The sequence below is a fragment of the Psammomys obesus genome, unplaced genomic scaffold (genome assembly GCF_907164565.1).
Source record: "Psammomys obesus unplaced genomic scaffold, mPsaObe1.curated_primary_1811, whole genome shotgun sequence".
Taxonomy (NCBI): Eukaryota; Metazoa; Chordata; class Mammalia; order Rodentia; family Muridae; genus Psammomys; species Psammomys obesus.
The window spans coordinates 3,992,090-4,010,058 of record NW_026596091.1 but is presented as its reverse complement, the minus strand read 5'-3'; the positions used below and the strand labels follow the sequence as shown (position 1 = coordinate 4,010,058).

Sequence of the window (17,969 nt, the reverse complement as noted above, 5' to 3'; positions counted from 1 at the left end):
AAGGAAGGAAGGAAGGAAGGAAGGAAGGAAGGAAGGAAGGAAGGAAGATAACAGCAGGTCTGTGACTAAGAAGAACTGGGTTTCTTTCTCACTCACATCTGTCCCAAGGTTAAGGCCAGTGTTAATCTGTAGGTCTTGGTAGATCAAGGAGAGATGCTTTCTCTTTCTTCATGAAGAGCTCATTTACATGCAGGCATAAAGCTTAGAACTGACAGTAAAATGTATTGTGATCCACCCCATTATTCAACAGACAAAGGCTCCAGGGCTCCAACAGTAGAAACACCCAATCCAGCATTACATAGGACAGAATCAACTCTCAAACTCTGATTTTTCTCAAAAGTGATCATAGAAATTCCCACTGTTTCTCTGACAGTCTTTGTTAGAGCATCTAGAAAAGAAATTGTTTGGGACCAACTTGTGTTTGTAGCACTCTGAAAGAGAAAGCCCTTCTAGTGTGTGCATACTCAACATACTTCACCAGAGAGAGAGTCCACAAAAGGTGTGTCTCCATGGAGGCAGAGACGTCTTCAAAATGTGTGCATGACCCAGTACAACCCACTTACAGAGTCTGGCGGAATACACACACAAACGCCCCACACCTCCCGGGGAACCCACTCCTGCCCTGTTCAAAGACTGCTTCCTTTTGTTGACAGCAATTACGCCAGCTGAGCGACTCTTTTGAGCCTCACAACAAAAAGGCATGCAAAGAGGCAGCTTTCAAGACCTAATCTATGGTTAAGGCCACCCCTTCCCAGACAAGCAGGGTGGTTGTCAGCTGCCGGCCACATTCCAGGGATGGAAGGCACGGTGTGCCCTCTGCCCGAGCCACCTCAGCCCCACCCAATAAAGGCCAGGGCCTGCGTCCCACAGGCGACATTCCTCTGCGGTACAGCTGCACTTAATGTTTCAACACATCCTATTGTACTGCTGATTTAATGAGGCCTCTAGGACACTGTGTGTGAGAGTGACAGTCACCACGTTGCCAAAGCCCCAGACACTTGAGATTCTTGGGTTCTGCCATCTGAGGATGCTGGGCCATTAGCAAAAATAGTTTAAAATAAGCACAATCATAGTAAAACCCACTTTCCTGACAGGTGCATTTTGTTCATCTTCTTCTTTCCAAACAAAAGAGTATGGCAAATAGAACATCCACTTTGCAGACCTAAGCCAGTCTCAACTCCACATGTGCTAGGCGGGGAAGTTTCTGAATTACTTTAAACTTCAATTTCTCAGCTGTAAAATGCATAGAAAAACCACATCTTTTGCAAAGGACCACCAGAAATCTGAGCTAAACAATACATGAGAGACTCTCAGGATTGTATCCCCTAATGTTTGAGCTCAGCAAACATTGGGTATTATTTAAGTTATCAGAGTATTTGTAATACAGGAAAACACCCAAAACAATTTTTGAATAACTTTTAACTGAATCTCCTCTTTATTATGTTTTCATCCTTTTCCCTAACGACTCAGAGAAAATGAGTTGTAACCTGAAAGCGATTTGAACAGCGACTTGCAGATGATATATCACTTCTAGCAACTGTTACTGTTGCTGTTCAGAACATTGCTAGTATTGCTGAGTATGAAAATAAACCACCGTACTCACGGAGATAAAAACCAATCAACAGCACCGATTTGATTACCCCACTCATTTCTGTTCTGAAACTCTTTTTGTTGTTGTTGTTGAGACAGGGCCTCACTAATTGTCCTGACTGGCCTGGAACTCTTTTTGTAGACCAGGCTGGCCTCAGACTCATAGAAATCTGCCTGTATCTACCTTGTGAATACAGAGATTAAAGCTCTGTGGCTTCATGCCTGGCCTCTGGAATGCAACTTTAAGAGGAAAATGAAAATGAAGCTTATAGGGAAGTGAGATAATATATGGCCAGAATTTAGCTAAAGCAAAAGTGTACAAATTAACACCCACATGGAAAAGACTGCCCATCATCTATTTTGTAAATAGTTTTATTGATACAACCCACTCATTTATTTTCACATTTCCTATAGTTGTTAATCATGTTACAAAAAACATGACGTAGCTTCCAGATACACTTATGCCCTATAAAGCCAATGATTTTACCTTCTGGTCCTTTACGGAGAAAGCTTGCTGAAGTCTAATGAGAATTCAGCAAGTTTACAACAGCATCTTACACGGAGTATGTCACCAGTGAACAAGTTAACGTTTGTCTCTTTGTCCATTTGTTTGTTTGCTGCAAAAATGAAGTGACGGTGTAAGTGAAGAAATGGAAAACAGCTGATTGTTGTCGCTGACCTCAAGGCTTTATAAAGTCACGACTACTTCATACTGGTATGTCAGCTTTGTTATTGTCGCAGAGAATTGTTCGAACCATTGTTGGGAATGAATGGGGCATAAATATTGCTTGGAAATCAGATAATAATACTGGGTTTCTAACAGTAAGCTCCAAGGGTCCCAATGTTCTATTCAAACTAGAGAGGGGAAGCTGGTAACTGCTGAATGTACATCGGATTTTGCATTGAGATCTTATGAGGAATGGAGAGTAAGGGAGAAAGAAGATAGTCAAAGACTAAAGGATGTACTTGTCTCTGGAAGAACAAAGAAAACAGGCGCACATAGTTCTCAATCCTGAGCTCTTCGGTATAATGAGAAGGTGGTCCTCAACATTAAGAGATCCATCAGCACTTAAAGAGTAGAACTAGGACAAAAGCTGGTTTAGAATTTAGAATAGACTGCACTCCTGGATTTTATCACAATTGTGAGCTAAAACTTCTACCATAGTCCCCGAGTCTAACAGTGTATGCTCAGCCATCCTTGATGGCTTGAGGTGGGCCTAGCTTCATCTTTGATCTCCACACACATCTGTAAGAATTTAGCATATTGTCAAGGGCACAGGGCCCATGAGCAAGACCAGATGAATGAATTGAGTCTGATAGCAGAGGCTGTAATCCCAGCACTTGAGAGGTTGATACAAGAGGATCATTGCAAATCTGATGCCAAATCAGATCATCACAAATCTGAGGCTTGGCTCCATAGTGAATTCCACATCTTCCAGTGCTACATAACAAGACCTTATTTAAAAAAAATAAAAATAAAAAGACAGTTGAATGAACAATGGAGTGGTAGACCAGTTGTTGGAAGATTGACTCAGCAATAGGATCAGCACTCGGCCATGTTCTTGACTGAGAGATTTAGAGCGAAAATCTTCAGTCAGGATCTTCCCTCAACATTCACTGTGGGCAGCATGGCATCTTCTTCATTCCCTTGTACTAACCTGAATGTTCTCTAAGAAACCAACTCTTCCCCATTCTTAGCTATCCTGATGATCCTGTTCCAAGTCCCAGATTGGCTGATACTGTATTCCATCCATTCATCAGGACAATTTATAATAAAAAGAGTCAAATAGAAAAATCTGTGGCTTTAATGCATTAAGAGTTTATTTCTTGCTCTAATGGATAGGCTCCTAGCTAGTAAATGGGCCTGTCCCTGGGTTATGTAGATACCAGACTTCCTTCTACTTGACTGATCCACCAGTAGTGCAGCTGGCCTGCTTGGAGACCTCTACTTACCTCAGCTTTCTGATTTGTAACACAAAGATATAATAGTATATTGCCTGTGAGAATTTCAAGGGAATTAAATAGTACAGTGTAAATGGCAGAACACACAACAACTGTGTGGAAACTCATTCACAACACCAACTGGCGAGGTGCTAAGAGAGGACAGGCACAAAGGTGTGCCCTAGACCTGATGCTCCAGTGTGGAAAGACAGGTGCCAACAAACATGGCACTAACTCATGAAACAGGTTTCATGCTTGGAGCTAAAGTGGAGCAGCACAATGCCAGCACCAGCTTGTGTGTAAGGTTTCTCTAATGAAGGTGACAATTAAATGGAAACTGATGACAGAGAAGACTGAGAGTCAATTGGTGAACATTCAGAGGTAAGAGCCCTCCAGGCAGGGAAAGTATTTCAAGCACAGGAAACGACTAGTGAAAATGTCAAAGATGAGTGGGACTCACCTTGGAGGAGTGAATCCATACAGAAGATGAAGGAGGAATTGATACAATAGAGTGGACTCTAGACACTTCAGGATGAGATCTGAGAGAAGAGCAGAGAGACAGGTTGTTACAGCCAGCACTTAACTCCACGCACACTTGGTCCTTCGTGTTGTCTGTAGAAGAGAGCCCTGAGTGCTCTTTGTAGGAGGGTTGTAGAGGGTGGAGGGAGACCAAGTAGGATGTGACTACAATAGCATAGGCGAGCAGTCCTGATGGCCTTATCCGAGGAAAGATGGTGGAGACAGAAAGAAGTGACTGGATTCACGATAGGATTCTACCAGTTGATGGTAGACCCGATGGCAACCGCTGATGTTTCTGACAGAGAAAAAGAAGAATATAAACAAAAATTATATGAGCTGCTTATGGCAGTGCCTACCTGTAATCCCAGACTTGGGTGGATCAGGAGGATGAGTGAAAGACCCTCCCGGGATATATGAGACTTTGTCTTACAGGAAAGGGAAAAAAGAAAAACACTGGAGAAACTAGATGGTAAGGATTCACTATTCCTACATATTGAATAATCCCTGTCTGCCACAGAATAGCATGCACACCAGAAAGGTGTTGTGGGAATAGCTGATTGCCCACTGTCTACTGCTTGATTAAATGACTGCATGAATAGGAAGGGAAAAATACAGAAAGGGATATCAAGAGGAGGAGTTGAAACTTTGCCTGCATTACAGTTTTGTCTATAGCAAGATCAGCTGAATGGCCTTGAGAAAAAGGATAAACAGATATCACACACACACACACACACACACACACACACACACACACACATGAGGTTTGCTGTGTGAAAATATCTAAACAGAGGAAAAGGAAAGGACCTTGAGGGCAAGGAGATACGTGTTGGACACATCCCCTGCTCAGGGAAGCTGACTCCTCAAAACCCGGGATCTGATGAGTGTCCAGGAAATCCTATAGCCATGTCAGCACCTGGAGCATTGATTTACTAGGGCAGAGTACCATGCTAAGGGACTACGCAAGCATAGGGCCAGACATAGGCAAAGATGCAGGAGGCATCACCCACATCTGAGTACGATCCATTTAACTCCAAATGTTATTAAAAACTATTCTACTCTTTACATCTTCACACAGAGACATTTTTTCAGTTCATTCCATTTCAGTTCATTTCATTCACTTTTCAGTTCATTCATTTCAGTTCAGTACCATTTCTTGGGGGACTGTGTTTTATAGAATTTATTTACTTTAATTTTATATGCACTGATATTTTGCCTGCATGTATGTGTGTGCAAGGATGTTGAATCACTGGGAACTGGAATTACAGACAGTTGTGAGCCACCTTTTGGTTGCTGGGAATTGAACCCAGATCCTCTGAAAGAGCAGCTAGTGCTCCTAACCTCTGAGCCACCTCCCCAGCCCCTTATTTGTATTTTTCAAAGGCCGTTATGAGGTATCACATCCTGGAACTCCAGAGTCTACCAGTTTCGGCTGGAATGCTCATGTTTCCCATAGGATGCACACTGGGGCCCATGCGCTGCCTAAAAGGCAAAACAGGCAAATCCTAGGAGGTTTCTGCCTCTCCTTTGATAATGTAATTTTGAGGGGTTGAAGCAATTCCACATGACTTGAAAGGGGAACATCAGTATAAACACCACAAGGTGACACACACTTACAAATCCCACCTGCTCTGGAGGAAAAAACACAAAGCTCAGGAATTCCATGTCACCTTCAGCTACATCACAAAAGTGTGTTGAGCTGAATTCATAGCTATCCTCAGTCACTTACAACCCATAAGTCACATACTGGATAAGCCTATATAGGCTATATACCTTTCTACATAAAGTGACAAAACAAGTAGACTGGGTGTGGGTGAGTCATCATTTCAGTCTGACACGCACTGACGAGAAGAACCCTACCATAGCTGCTGTTTTGAGGTAGCGTCTCAGCATGTTGCCTAGCTAGCCAGCAGCTCTCTGTGCAGGCCAAGCTGACCTCAGATAGCAAGTGTGTATCAGGCATGTTCAGTATCAACCAGAGAGCCTCTGTGGCTATGCCTCGGTATGACGATGAAGAGACAGCAGCCGGTGTACATAAGCTTTTCAATAACTGAATTAGATATGCCACAGATCATTCTTAACTTAAACAGCAGACACTAGAGTGCTGGGCTGCCTAAGTGAGCAGAGAGCCTGACCGAGTAAAATGAAGGGCAGGGCACTACTGCAACTTCACACCCCCTACTGACCATGAACAAATCATCCATCGTCATACCCACCCAGCTGAGATCAAACGCCTCATCCATACTATTCTCCAAAATTGTAATAATATTTAAGTGAGACAATATAAACACAAGCGTACTAGAAGCTACAATAAACAATAAACAGGTCAGTCTGGCTCTAATGTTCTCAGAAGCCAGAAGAACGTGTAGCATTCTATGTTTACCCAATGAATACATGGATTAAAAACATCTACATAATCAGAGTAAATTATATTCAGGAAAGTTCCTACATATATCAGCCAAACAAAATGTTATTTGGATTTTCACCTCGAATAAAAAGTCTTTGTACAAAGATGATTTCAAAGCAAAATGGAAAACTATGGACTATTCTCAGGTTAACGTGATATACCTTTTGATTTATAAAAACACAAGATATTCTTACCCAAAGCTGGGAGGAAGATGGACAAAGAAAAACAATGCAATATCAATCAGTAGATCAGCATAAAAAACTTTAAGGAGAAATGTGAATTTTTTTTTAATAAAGTCTGTATTTAGAATATAAGAAGTCATTTTGTTTCAGTGTTACAATCAGATTTGAAGGAGAAGAGAAGAATGTTTCATACTCTGGCCAAGATGTTCTGGTGCCAAAAATCCTGCATAATGAGTAGGCAGAAAGAACTCCCAGCTGAACTGACGCCAAGATCTTTAGCAACACTGGATGCATTGGTAAGGCCTACTCAACCAGCAGTCTACTCAACTACAGGGAGAGAGGGTATACCCACCCCTCCTGCTGGGAGGGTCCCTCAGTGCTGCCTGAAATCCTGTGCGGAAATTCTGAAAACTGCGTGTGGATTCCGAGCGTCCTACCCTAGCCAGAATCTACCACAGACGTTATGGAATGGTCCTGGTAGGATGGGCACCATGTCGAAAGAGTTCCTGATGTTACTAACTCTTGTGGAAAGCTGAGAACTTATGTTGTTAGCGCTTCTGGCCACAGTGCTTGCCAAAGCACTGCTGACTTCTGGGATTGTTTTAGAAACGGTGAGATCTGCTGAAACTACATGGTGAGGTAACTTTTTCTACTTTCTTTGTGTGTGTGTGTGTGTGTGAGAGAGAGAGAGAGAGAGAGAGAGAGAGAGAGAGAGAGAGAGAGAGAGGAGAGAAATCCGAGGATAAAGTCTTGAATGTAATTCCTGGGTGCCATCCACCTTGTATTTCGTTTGCTCTCATCTGTTGATCCAGGACCTCTTCCTGGACTGGAGTTCATCATTATGCTAGGGCAGGCCAGCAAGCCCTAGGAATCCTTTCATTTCTGCCTCCCCGACCTGGGCTCTCAAGCAGGAGCACTGCGCCTGAGTTTTGTTTTTATAGGTACTGGGAGTGAAACTCTCCAGGATCTTCATACTTGCAAGGCAAACACCTCACCAGCAGAGCTGGCCCAGCTTTGTCAGTTTTCTAAAGAGATGCCCAAGAAGGTTTGACATTTGGCTGCTATGTTCAGGTGTTTTTATTCCTTGGTTTAGCAAAAGCTGCTGAGAATTAAGACACAACTTAATCCAAGAATTAACCTCAAGGACTCAATTTATGAAGTTTCCTTTCCTACAAAGCAGAAGATATTTTAGATCCTCATGTGGACAGTGGAGTTTGTTCTATCACACAATCCTGTGGCCATTTCTCAATGTCCGAAAGGACCTGGTCCAAATGCATGGGCAAAAAGCAAACTGAGTGTTGCCTCAGGATAAATCTCTGAGTTCACACAACCAAACACTAGGAGAAGTGCAGGGAGTCTTGGGGGGGGGGGGGTTAGAAGGACCCAGAGGGGCCAGGAGCTCCACAAGAAGACCCACAATGCCAACTAACCATGACTCAGAGTGCTTGCAAAGACTGAAGCACCAACCAAGGACCATGCATGGACTGGACCTAGGCCCCTACACAGACGTACCCAATGGGTAGCTTGGTCTTCATGTGGGTTCCCTAGTAAGGTGAGCAGGGCTGTCCCTGACATGGACTCTGCCGACTGCTTTTCAATCACTTCCTCCTGGCAGGACTACATCACCAGGGCACAGGAAAGGAGGGTGCACTCAGTCCTGATGTAACTTGATGTGCTGGGCTGAGTTGGTAGTGGAGGGTGGCTCCCCTTTTTTGAGAAACAGGGGAAGGGGGAGAAAGGGTGGGACTGGGAGAAGAGAAGGGAGAATGCTATGATCAGGATGTAAAGTGAAAATTAATCAATCAATTAATTAAAAATCTCTGAGTCCATACTGCTTCAATCCAGAGCCCTACTCACGCCTCACCATAGTGACTCCAAATAAGATACATAACTGCTCTGTCTCAGTCTCTCATCTGCAAAACGGAAATAATAGGAATGCTATACACTGGGCTTCCTGTGAATACTCAGTAAGTTAAATTTAGTTACTTGTGTTTAAGTAAATATCTAAATGTATTAAATTAAAAATTAGATCAAGCTCATTTGGAAGTTGAGCTCAATAAATGAGTTCACAATTAGAACAGTATTAGCATGTGATGAAAGCTGTGAGTGAGTTTACCATGATGATGAGAAGGAGGATGGGGATGATGATGGGGATGATGATGGTGATGATGATGGTGATAGGTGGTGGTGATGATAATGATAATTATCAGGATGGTGGTAGTGGTGATGGTCATAGTGATAATTCCTTTTCCTTGAATCATACTCACAGCACATGCAAGTAAAATACTTTATTGCACAAGATGACTACAAACATTGAAAAATCAGTAATACACATACAAGAACACCTAAATGCTAACAGTTAGACTCAGCAACCCAGAACCCAATAGCCACACTCAATGACATTCACTCAATGTCATTTCCCAGGAAGCTTCCAGGCCAACATCCTATCCTGGTCCCCACTGACAATACTACACTTTTTCCCTTTTCCATATGACAAGAAGAGATTCCTCCTGTCACCTAAGATAAAAACTATGCCCTCTTATTTTACTACTACAAAAGACAGCTGGCAGGGGTTCAAAGGAGGTGAGTCCCCATCCAGAAAGTCTCAGGAAAAAACAGGCGAGTCCCTTGGAGTAGGGAAGCCAGTTTCCAGTTAAATAGAGTCTAGGAACAGCACTTGACTATCCAGAAAATAGATGAGGTGGTGAGGGTTAAAGGCTTGTGTAGAGATTACAACAATCTGCAAAAGGGGATAGAAAGTGCAGTAGGAAAAACCTCAACACTGCCCAGGAGGGGAAACACTCATCAGCAGAATGGTAGCAGCCCTGTGCGGGGGAAATCCCAGGCTCTCAGAGCTACAACAGGCAGAGTGGAGATTGCACAAGGTCTGTGCAATCAGTACTGGAGATGACCGACCACCGTCCATGTGTGGGGTGCTCAGAGCTGCTTGTGAGCTCCAGGCATCTTGGAGAACAAGATGACAGGGACTTGAAATAAGTTGAGGGACTGATGTTCACAGCACTCAAAAGAGCACACCAAAACAAGATTAGCACAGCTATGCACACAATTACTGCACAATCCCACGTGGGCAGTGTTTCAATGCCTTGGATGCTGAAGTTCGTACACAGGGTCCAAACAGGCTAACTCTACCTTCTGATGGCTTAAAAATTAAAATATCTGCCTGATAAAGTCTAACAGCATTTTCACCTAAGACAGACCATGAGAGCATCTGATCTGGAGGTCACTGACAGAATTATGAAAGAAAAAAAAAAAAAACCCTCTGTCCCAAAGGTCTAGAAACTTCCTCAAGGTTGAACTGTTTCTGCTTCATTCCTGATGCTGCTCTGCTGTAGGGATAAAACCTTCAACTGGCATAACAACTACAGTCAACCCAAGAAAAACACTTCCCCAGGTCACCTGGTGAGGGCATTCTTTTCCAGCATGCCTATACCATCTCCCAGAACTAGACAGTGCCTAGAAAATGATCCTGTGGGCTCGAGTGATGACTTCACTTGGAACTGAGCCCATTCTAAGCCTCAGATACATTCTTCACACCCTTCAGAAAGAAAAGGTATCAGAAAGAGACTTCCGACAGACCTAGCTCTCTGGTATGTTAGCTGAGGGAACGTGGCTGCCATGACAAGTGGCCTTCAGACTCTCATTGGTATTAAATTTTCTCCTCAAATAATAGTCCAATGCCAATGAAATCAACCAGGAAGACTCAAAAAATCCTTACCCGTTCTCCTCTCCCAGGAGCTCGGAGGTGGCTTCTCTGGGGGAAACACTGAACACTTGTAGTTTTTAAGATTCCCCTGGGAATTCTAGTGAGCAGCCACGTGGAGATTCACTGAGACATGGATAACCATGACTCCCCATTTCTTACCATTTAGACCTCTATTTGGCTCCAAAGGGTCTAAACTAGAAAGTTCTCTGGTGGCTTAAGCTTGATATGATGTTTTAAAAGCTCAGGGAGAAGCCTTGTAGGGAAAGTCCATGTAGCCAAATCTATTGCAAGAGTCTCCAGGTTAACTCAGTGTCCTATTTGTGGATGAGCCCAGATGAGCCCTCTAACCAGACTTTGTGGGTTCTTCTTTCTTTTGCCCTTCTCCAACCTTTTCCTAGCATTTCAACCCCTCAAGTATGTAAGAGAGAAAAAAAGGATTGAGGGGAAAGGGAGCGACATTATCATTAGACTATTTCTTGCTGATTAGTGACATCAAGTTCCTTGGGGAAAGTTTAATCTTTGTCCTTATCTAATTCCTTCTTCTTGTTTCTTAGCACACAACTACTTAAACCTCGACCATCAGCAACCAACCACCACCAACAACAAACAACCTCTTATGGTCCTACCTTATATGTATCCTCTGAAGACTCCCCAGAATTCCAAGCACCACACGATCACAGTAACTATCTGCAGCTGACAAAATCACACCCTTGCTAGAGCACAAGGCAAATCATATCAGCTGCTGTGGGCAATCTGAAGCAGCCCATACCCCACACATGGGGTCAAAATGAAAACACAGTCTTATAATATTTTTCACTACATCATCCCTCCTATTCTGAGTCTGACTTAGGTCCCCCATGGTCACCAACAGGTCTAGAGATCCACCTATTCATTCATTCATTAGTGTGTGAGGAAGAAGCAGAAGGCAGTGGGGAACAGCATTGTCTCTGGAGCCCAGTTCAGTGCTCAGTTAGCCATGCACCAGCTACAAAGCCAAGACAGTGACTATCCTAGTTTGCTTTCCCTACCTTGATAACCCGTGACCAGAACCAGCTTCCAGGAGGAAAGGTCTATTTCACCTTACAGTTTACAGTCCGTCATAAAAGGCTGTCAGGGCAGGGACTTGACGGTGCGAGCTGATGCAGAGGCCTCGGAGGACCACTGCCCACTGGCTTGCTCTTCCTGGCTCACTCAGCCTGCTTTCTTAAACAACCCAGGACCACCCACTCAGGGCTGGCATCGCCCACAGTGGGCTGGTCTCTCACACATCAATCACTAACCAAGAAAATGTCCCAAAGACTTGCCTACAGGTCAGTCCATTAGAGCCATTTTCTCAGTTAAGTTTCCCTGTTCCCCTATGACTCTAGCATGTGTCAAATTGGAAGAAAAAAAATAGCATAGCCCATCACTTCTCTGACTCAGTTTCTGTATCTGTAAACCTAGGGGGACACCTTTACTATTTCAGCAAGTTTGGAGAGACTCAGCAAGCCAATCACTGAGAGGGCTAGAACATGGTGGGTTTCCAGGGTGTTTCAAGCCTGGGCTTCTGCTCTAGGCTTCAGGCAGTGCAGAAAAGAACGCTGCACCACTGCTCTCAAAAACTTCACAACTGGCATAGGAGGGAGGCAGGCAGACAGATGGACAGACTGTGGTATGCGTGACTGGGTTTTTGTGATACAGTATACAAAATTCAGAAGGAACAGGAGAGAAAGTGTTCCTGAAAGAGATGGTATTGGATTTAGCTCAAAGGGCTGGATTAGAGGAAGAGGCTCAGTCACTCACTACTTGAATAACCTTGAAGGGAAGGAAAAGTGATCCGGAACCCCAACTGTTGGCACCAACATGAATTTTGACAACCACAGGAAGATGCAGACACCACCCTCTTCCAAGACAAGGACCAGTCTTCTGGAACATTCTCTCAATGCCTGGGACTATGCACAGTGATGGGCACCCCAGCCAATTCTCCCTATAGAAAATCTGAACCTGTATGTTGGAACAAAAAGGCTCAGGGTGCTCTATGGTGAAAGGTGGAAAGGGCAGCAGGCAAGTCCAGTGCAGAGTGGGCACAGTGACAGGAGGGAGACCCATTCCTGGGAGTTCCGCAAGGCACAGAAATCCTGGGTCAGACCTCTGCCTCAGCCCCTTCAGGAAATCCTGTCATCAACTAGGATTTATATACAGCTCAGAGTACCCAACTCCTGTAGACAATCAGTCGGGCCCCAGCTACCTTTCCTTTCTAACCAGAGAAAGGAAAGGATTTAAAGGTAGACACAGACATATTAAAGAATTCTCCAGGCACTCATCAAAGTGAGCTGAAAGAGATCACCCTAAGGGAGCCTGGCATGGGAAGGCTCAAGCATTTCCTCAGCATGCTGCTGCCTTTAATCCCACTCTTCCTGGGGTTGGTTGCACGAAGCAGCTGCACCCTAGCTGAAGCCCCTGGACAGGTAAGATCAGTACTCCCGAGTTTTTACTTGTTCACTTTGACAATGTGCTCTGGATGTTTGTTTATTTGTTTGTTTGTTTTGTTTGTTTTCCAATATAATCTTGGGGCCAAAAGCTCTGCCTGGACTTCATAAAAGTCAGGAGAAAAGTGATGCTGTCTTGGGACTGGATGAGTTGGCTGTTTCTTGTCTGCTGTTTCTGTCTCTGCAGCTGGAATCTGATTCCAGTGCTGGATGTTTCTCTTTCCCGGGCAGAGCTGCGTGTCCTGGTTTTGTTTGGAATGCCTTTGTCACTGTCAGTACCTACCATACCATCTTCCCAAATGTAGAAATCAAGCAAGGCTGTGGGAATGTGCCCAGGGGAATTCCAGGGTAGATAGGTGATGTCCTTGTTGATGACAGGAAGCACCAGCAACATTTCCAAAACCCATCATGCACTCACACATGCCTCCTGTCTTCCTCGGGGCTGTGGTGAGAGGACCACAGCGAACTTCCTTTTAGACCTCCTTCAGTGCATCAATACAAAGGACCCCACAGAAGCTCACAAGGTGCCATCCCAGTATGAGTCTATTTAAGAGGTGTTTGGAGTTTTGTATCTCAGCACCAGACAGAGCTGCCACTGTGGCAGCGAATCCACTCCAGCTGTGCTGGGAGGGCACTTTCCTAAGAAGGTGGCAGACAGCATGATGGGTACCTCTCCGGCCAAGAAGTTAGAGAGGGGTACATGCTACTTCGCAGTATTGCAGAGGACAGGCCACAGGGCTGCTCACTACATAGCCATTCAAACCCAAGCAAGTATTCCCTCTAAGCTTCAGTTGCTTCCCCAGGCAGGGCTCTGCAAATGGGAGGGACTGCTGGCCCCGTTATCTTCAGCATGGAGGGTTGCTTCTGTGCTGGCACTTGGCCTTGACCACTGTTCAAAGCTGAGTATGTTTTTTCCATTTGTCTAAGTTTATAAAAATAGTCATTCCATTTGAAAACAGTAATATATATATATATATATATATATATAGAGAGAGAGAGAGAGAGAGAGAGAGAGAGAGAGAGAGAGGTGTCAGAGATAAATATATATACTGGTGTGTGTGTGTGTGTGTGTGTGTGTGTGTGTGTGTGTGTCATGTTAACTTACTATGTAGTAAGGATGACCTTGAATGTCTGATTCTCTTGTCTCTACCTCCTGGGTGAAATAATTACAGACCTGAATCACAAACTCATGATTTTATTCAGTGTTGGGGATTGAACCCAGGGCTTTGTACTTGCCAGTGAAAATACTCTATGAACTGAGCCATATCCCCAGGGCAAAGAATTTATTTAAAAGAGAGTTAAATTGGTCATATTAAGAAGGAAACTTTAACATGACATCAACTCATCCATCTATCCGCTGAGAAACTCCAGTGTAAATGAAACCCTGCTTTTAGAAAAGTTGAATCATGCCACAACAGTTAAAGGGAGTTTTGCATCATTCTTCAAGTAAAAGCCAGGGGCCCTTTGGTCCTCCACGATCAAATGAAAGCTTCTACTAAAACTAGAGACTGTTTTTCTCTGTGCCACTTGGGTGCTTGAAGAAAGGGCTAATCAAGGGGTCAAAACTTATATGTGACCTTGGGCAAGTCATATTCCAAACTATCTGCAATCCTCGGCCCCTCCACCTCTGCAATAAGAATGGTGACCCTTGCCCAGCCCTCTGGAGCAAAGAAAATCAGGTGACACTTGATTTGAAATTCTGTGAGTGGAAGGTTCCTCCCTCTGCAGACTTTACGTATTCTGATGAACAGAGAGGCGATGATGAAATCTCCCCCACACCTGAACAGCACTGGGCTGCCAGGATGACAAAGAGATATGAGCGTGGCCCTCTACTGCCACGCTCTTAAATTCTTAAATAGAGAGCAGAGATAACATCTGGGGTCCTAGGGTTGTAGCTCAGTTGGTAATGTGTTCGCCTGGCATTCGCAGGACCCTGGGTTCTATCCCCGCGTCTGCGTGGGCTCCCCGCGATGGAGCACACCCAGCGCTTGGGAGGTGGCAGCATGAGGCTCAGAAGTTCAAGCTCATCTTTGGCCACATTTGACATTTGACATTTGGCATATTTGACAGGGAGTGTGGCTGCTCAGGACCCTCTCTCAAAAACAAAAACATAACAGTCTTCTGGAGGACTTGAATGTGAGCAAAGGAAAGAAAGAATGATGGTTTTGTAGATGAGGTGGTGACCGCAGGCCCTTGGGGGATCGAGGTTAGCCTAGGGTAGGGGACCGAACATTCCTGCAAGGTCAGAGCATCGTCAGGTTCAGAGGTAGGATAAAGAGGAGTTCCAGGAGCCACCATCTATTACTACACTCCTCTGGACACTGCCAGGTAGCTTGCAGCTGGCCCGTTGTAGAAGTCGCTACCACCGTCTCCCTTTTACAGCTAATAACAAGGAGTAGGGACTCTTTCAGGGCTGTACACTACACAAGATGTAGAATTTGACCCACACTCCACCCTGGGCTCTGAAGCTTAGTCTGCCTTTTGCAGACCAAATTTGATGGACAGATTAAGGAAGCTTGAAAGACTTGCGGTGGCGGGGGGCGGGGGGATGTCTATCCAGGAGGGTCAGGAGCAACAGGGACCAGAGTCTGCCTGTATCATTCATTTAAGCAGTTGAAAGATCCCCGGAGGGTATCTTCCGTCAGAGAGACCCCCTCCCAAAGAACAACGAGTCCATTCGGATGCAAACAGCAAGAGGCTTTTATTTTGATTCACGAGTACTCGGGGCAGCAAGGTCACTCGAGAGGACCCTGCGCGCCCCCTAGATGGGAAGCTGGGGTTTTTATAGGGTTTTAGAGGCAGAAGCACTGGTACAGAAGCGAGAGGGCATGGTTACAGGGGGCTGATTGGTACGTTTACACGAGACCACAATTTGCGTCAAAGTTTGGCAGGGGCACCAAGATTCCAGGAACTGGGTGGTCAAGGGGGGTAGGATGACCCCTTGACGTGGCCTGCCACCTGTTATTTTGTTTTCCCTATCTTAGCTGAAACAGTCTCACAGATATCTATGAGAGTGATTAACACAAACTGTTTTTAGTATGACTGGGGCAGCCTGACCACAGATATCCCAAGTGGGTGACACAGCTAGGATTTTTCAGTAATTTTCCAGTTTCTCATCTGGCCTTCAGAGTTTTACAAAACAGTGGTGTCTCACAAAATGGCATTAGCCATGTTTAACTTAGTGTGAGGCTGGGGTCTTTCACAGTTAGTTCTGGGCCACCTTATGCTGCCAAATAGCTGTTCCTAGGATGCCTGTCTGATGTCCCCAATGGGTTAATTTAATCAACATATATTTTCTGGATATCACCATGTGTCAGGCAGCGTTCTAGGGGCTCAGGCTATAGCAATAAACAACAACAAAAAAAGCCTTGCTCTCATGCCACCTGTCTTTTCATTAGATTGAAATCTAAATACTACAAATCTCTCTAGAACAGAAACTGTACACCACAGCAATTAGCACAGCACTGGACCTACAGCAGATATTCCTGTAGAAACAATTCTGAAATATTATCCCTGAAGATAACTCATCTATGGACAATTGGCTTTGAATAACCCACTGTAGCATTAAGCCACTTGGTACAGGTTCTCTGCAATATAGCTCAGGTTCCTCGTTTTAATAACTGTGAGTAGTGACATTACCCTCCCTTGTGGGTTCCAGATTCCAGCTGAGGGGTGGTGTAAGCAGTATCCCTGTCCTCACCCACAGCCATAGCAGACATTACCATTTGATCACTGATTCCAGCACTCTCTCCAGATCAAACTGGGAGCAGCAGGCCAGTCAATGCCAATCACCCTCATTGCCATTCCTGACTTGCAGTGAGATGAAGCAGGTAGAGAAGCAGCCATAGCAGATATTTTTCAAGGCTCTGAGGAATCGGTGTTCTTTGCTGTATTTGCACAGGGGAAAAGATGTGATAAGAAGTCTCTTCTAACAATCAAGACAGAGTGCCAATCCTGCTCCATTAGCTTTGCAACCAAGTGTCCAGACGGTTACATCAAGGTTACCAATGGCTCTGTAGGAGTTCGAGATTGCAGGTAAGCATTATGACGAGATAAGTGTGTCCACGCTTTGGTTCTCTGAGAATTGCAAATCCATTTGGATCATCCTATCCCCAATACTGCAAAGCAGTTCCAGGACTTATCTCTTACTCTAAGACTATACCGAGCCCAAACTTAGGTAACTCACAATCTATGGACTTGGGTCTAAATCTTTATGCCTACTGACTTGCATTTTAATACAAAATTGTGTTGTACACAAATACTCTCCTTCCTCTTGCTCTTATTTCTTTTGTTTGTTTGTTTGTTTGTTTGTTTGTTTGTTTGTTTGGAGACAGGGTTTCTCTGTGTAGCATTGACTGTCCTGGATTCACTTTGTAGACCAGGCTGGCCTCCAACTCACAGTGATCCTCCTGCCTCTGCCTCCCCGAGTGCTGGGATTAAAGGCATGTGCCACCACGCCCAGCTTTTTTTTGTTATTATTGTAGTCTTGTTTCATTTGGAAATGGTTCTCCAACTGGGGAGATTTCTCAGTGGACATGTGGGCATGAGAACCTGAGGCCAAGTCCCCAGTGCCCACCTAAATGGGCTTGTGGGTGCCTGTGACCCTACATTGGGAGCCAGAGAAAGATGGAGATCACTGGCCTGCCAGCCTAGCCCAAATGGCAAGTTTCCAAGTCAGTCAGTGACCCTGTCTCAAGAGGACAAGGTGGAACGTGACAGAGAAAGACACCTGACATCCTGCCCCAGCCTCTACTCATGAGCATAAGCATCCCTCACACTCATGTGCGTGCAACACGCACATGTACACACGTGCACAGAGTCTTAATTACTTAATTAGGGTTATAATTTGAACACGTTAAAAAAAAAAACTGTACGTTGCCTTGGCTACATAGCAAGATCCTGTCTCAAAACCAAATAAGTTTGTTAAGCCGCAGGTCTGGATGTTACTAATTAGAACCCAAAGATGCAGGATGGAAAATCTTTTAGCATTGCTGGACTGTCCGCATCACGTTCTTGAAGGTCTTATATGATCCGGAACCCTCATAATACAGGGCGGGTCCTCTCAAAGGGGAACGGGACCGTCTGTGTGCATACTAACAGTTGCAGCCTGGAGGCTACAAAGGCAAACACAATTTTTTCTT

At 44.6% G+C, this 17,969-nt stretch overlaps 1 protein-coding gene across 3 annotated transcripts in view; it reads left to right on the top strand.

The window, feature by feature from the left end:
- Window positions 1-12,588: 12,588 nt before the first annotated feature.
- The window catches only part of Stab2 (stabilin 2), a 168,495-nt gene continuing 163,114 nt past the window's right edge, over window positions 12,589-17,969 (top strand). For all 3 annotated transcript variants that reach the window (XM_055627757.1, XM_055627756.1, XM_055627755.1), the window contains exons 1-2: window positions 12,589-12,807; window positions 16,730-16,863. In XM_055627757.1, the coding sequence (XP_055483732.1) occupies window positions 12,703-12,807; window positions 16,730-16,863 (239 nt within the window). In that variant the 5' untranslated portion in view covers window positions 12,589-12,702. The remainder of the gene's footprint in view (window positions 12,808-16,729; window positions 16,864-17,969) is intronic.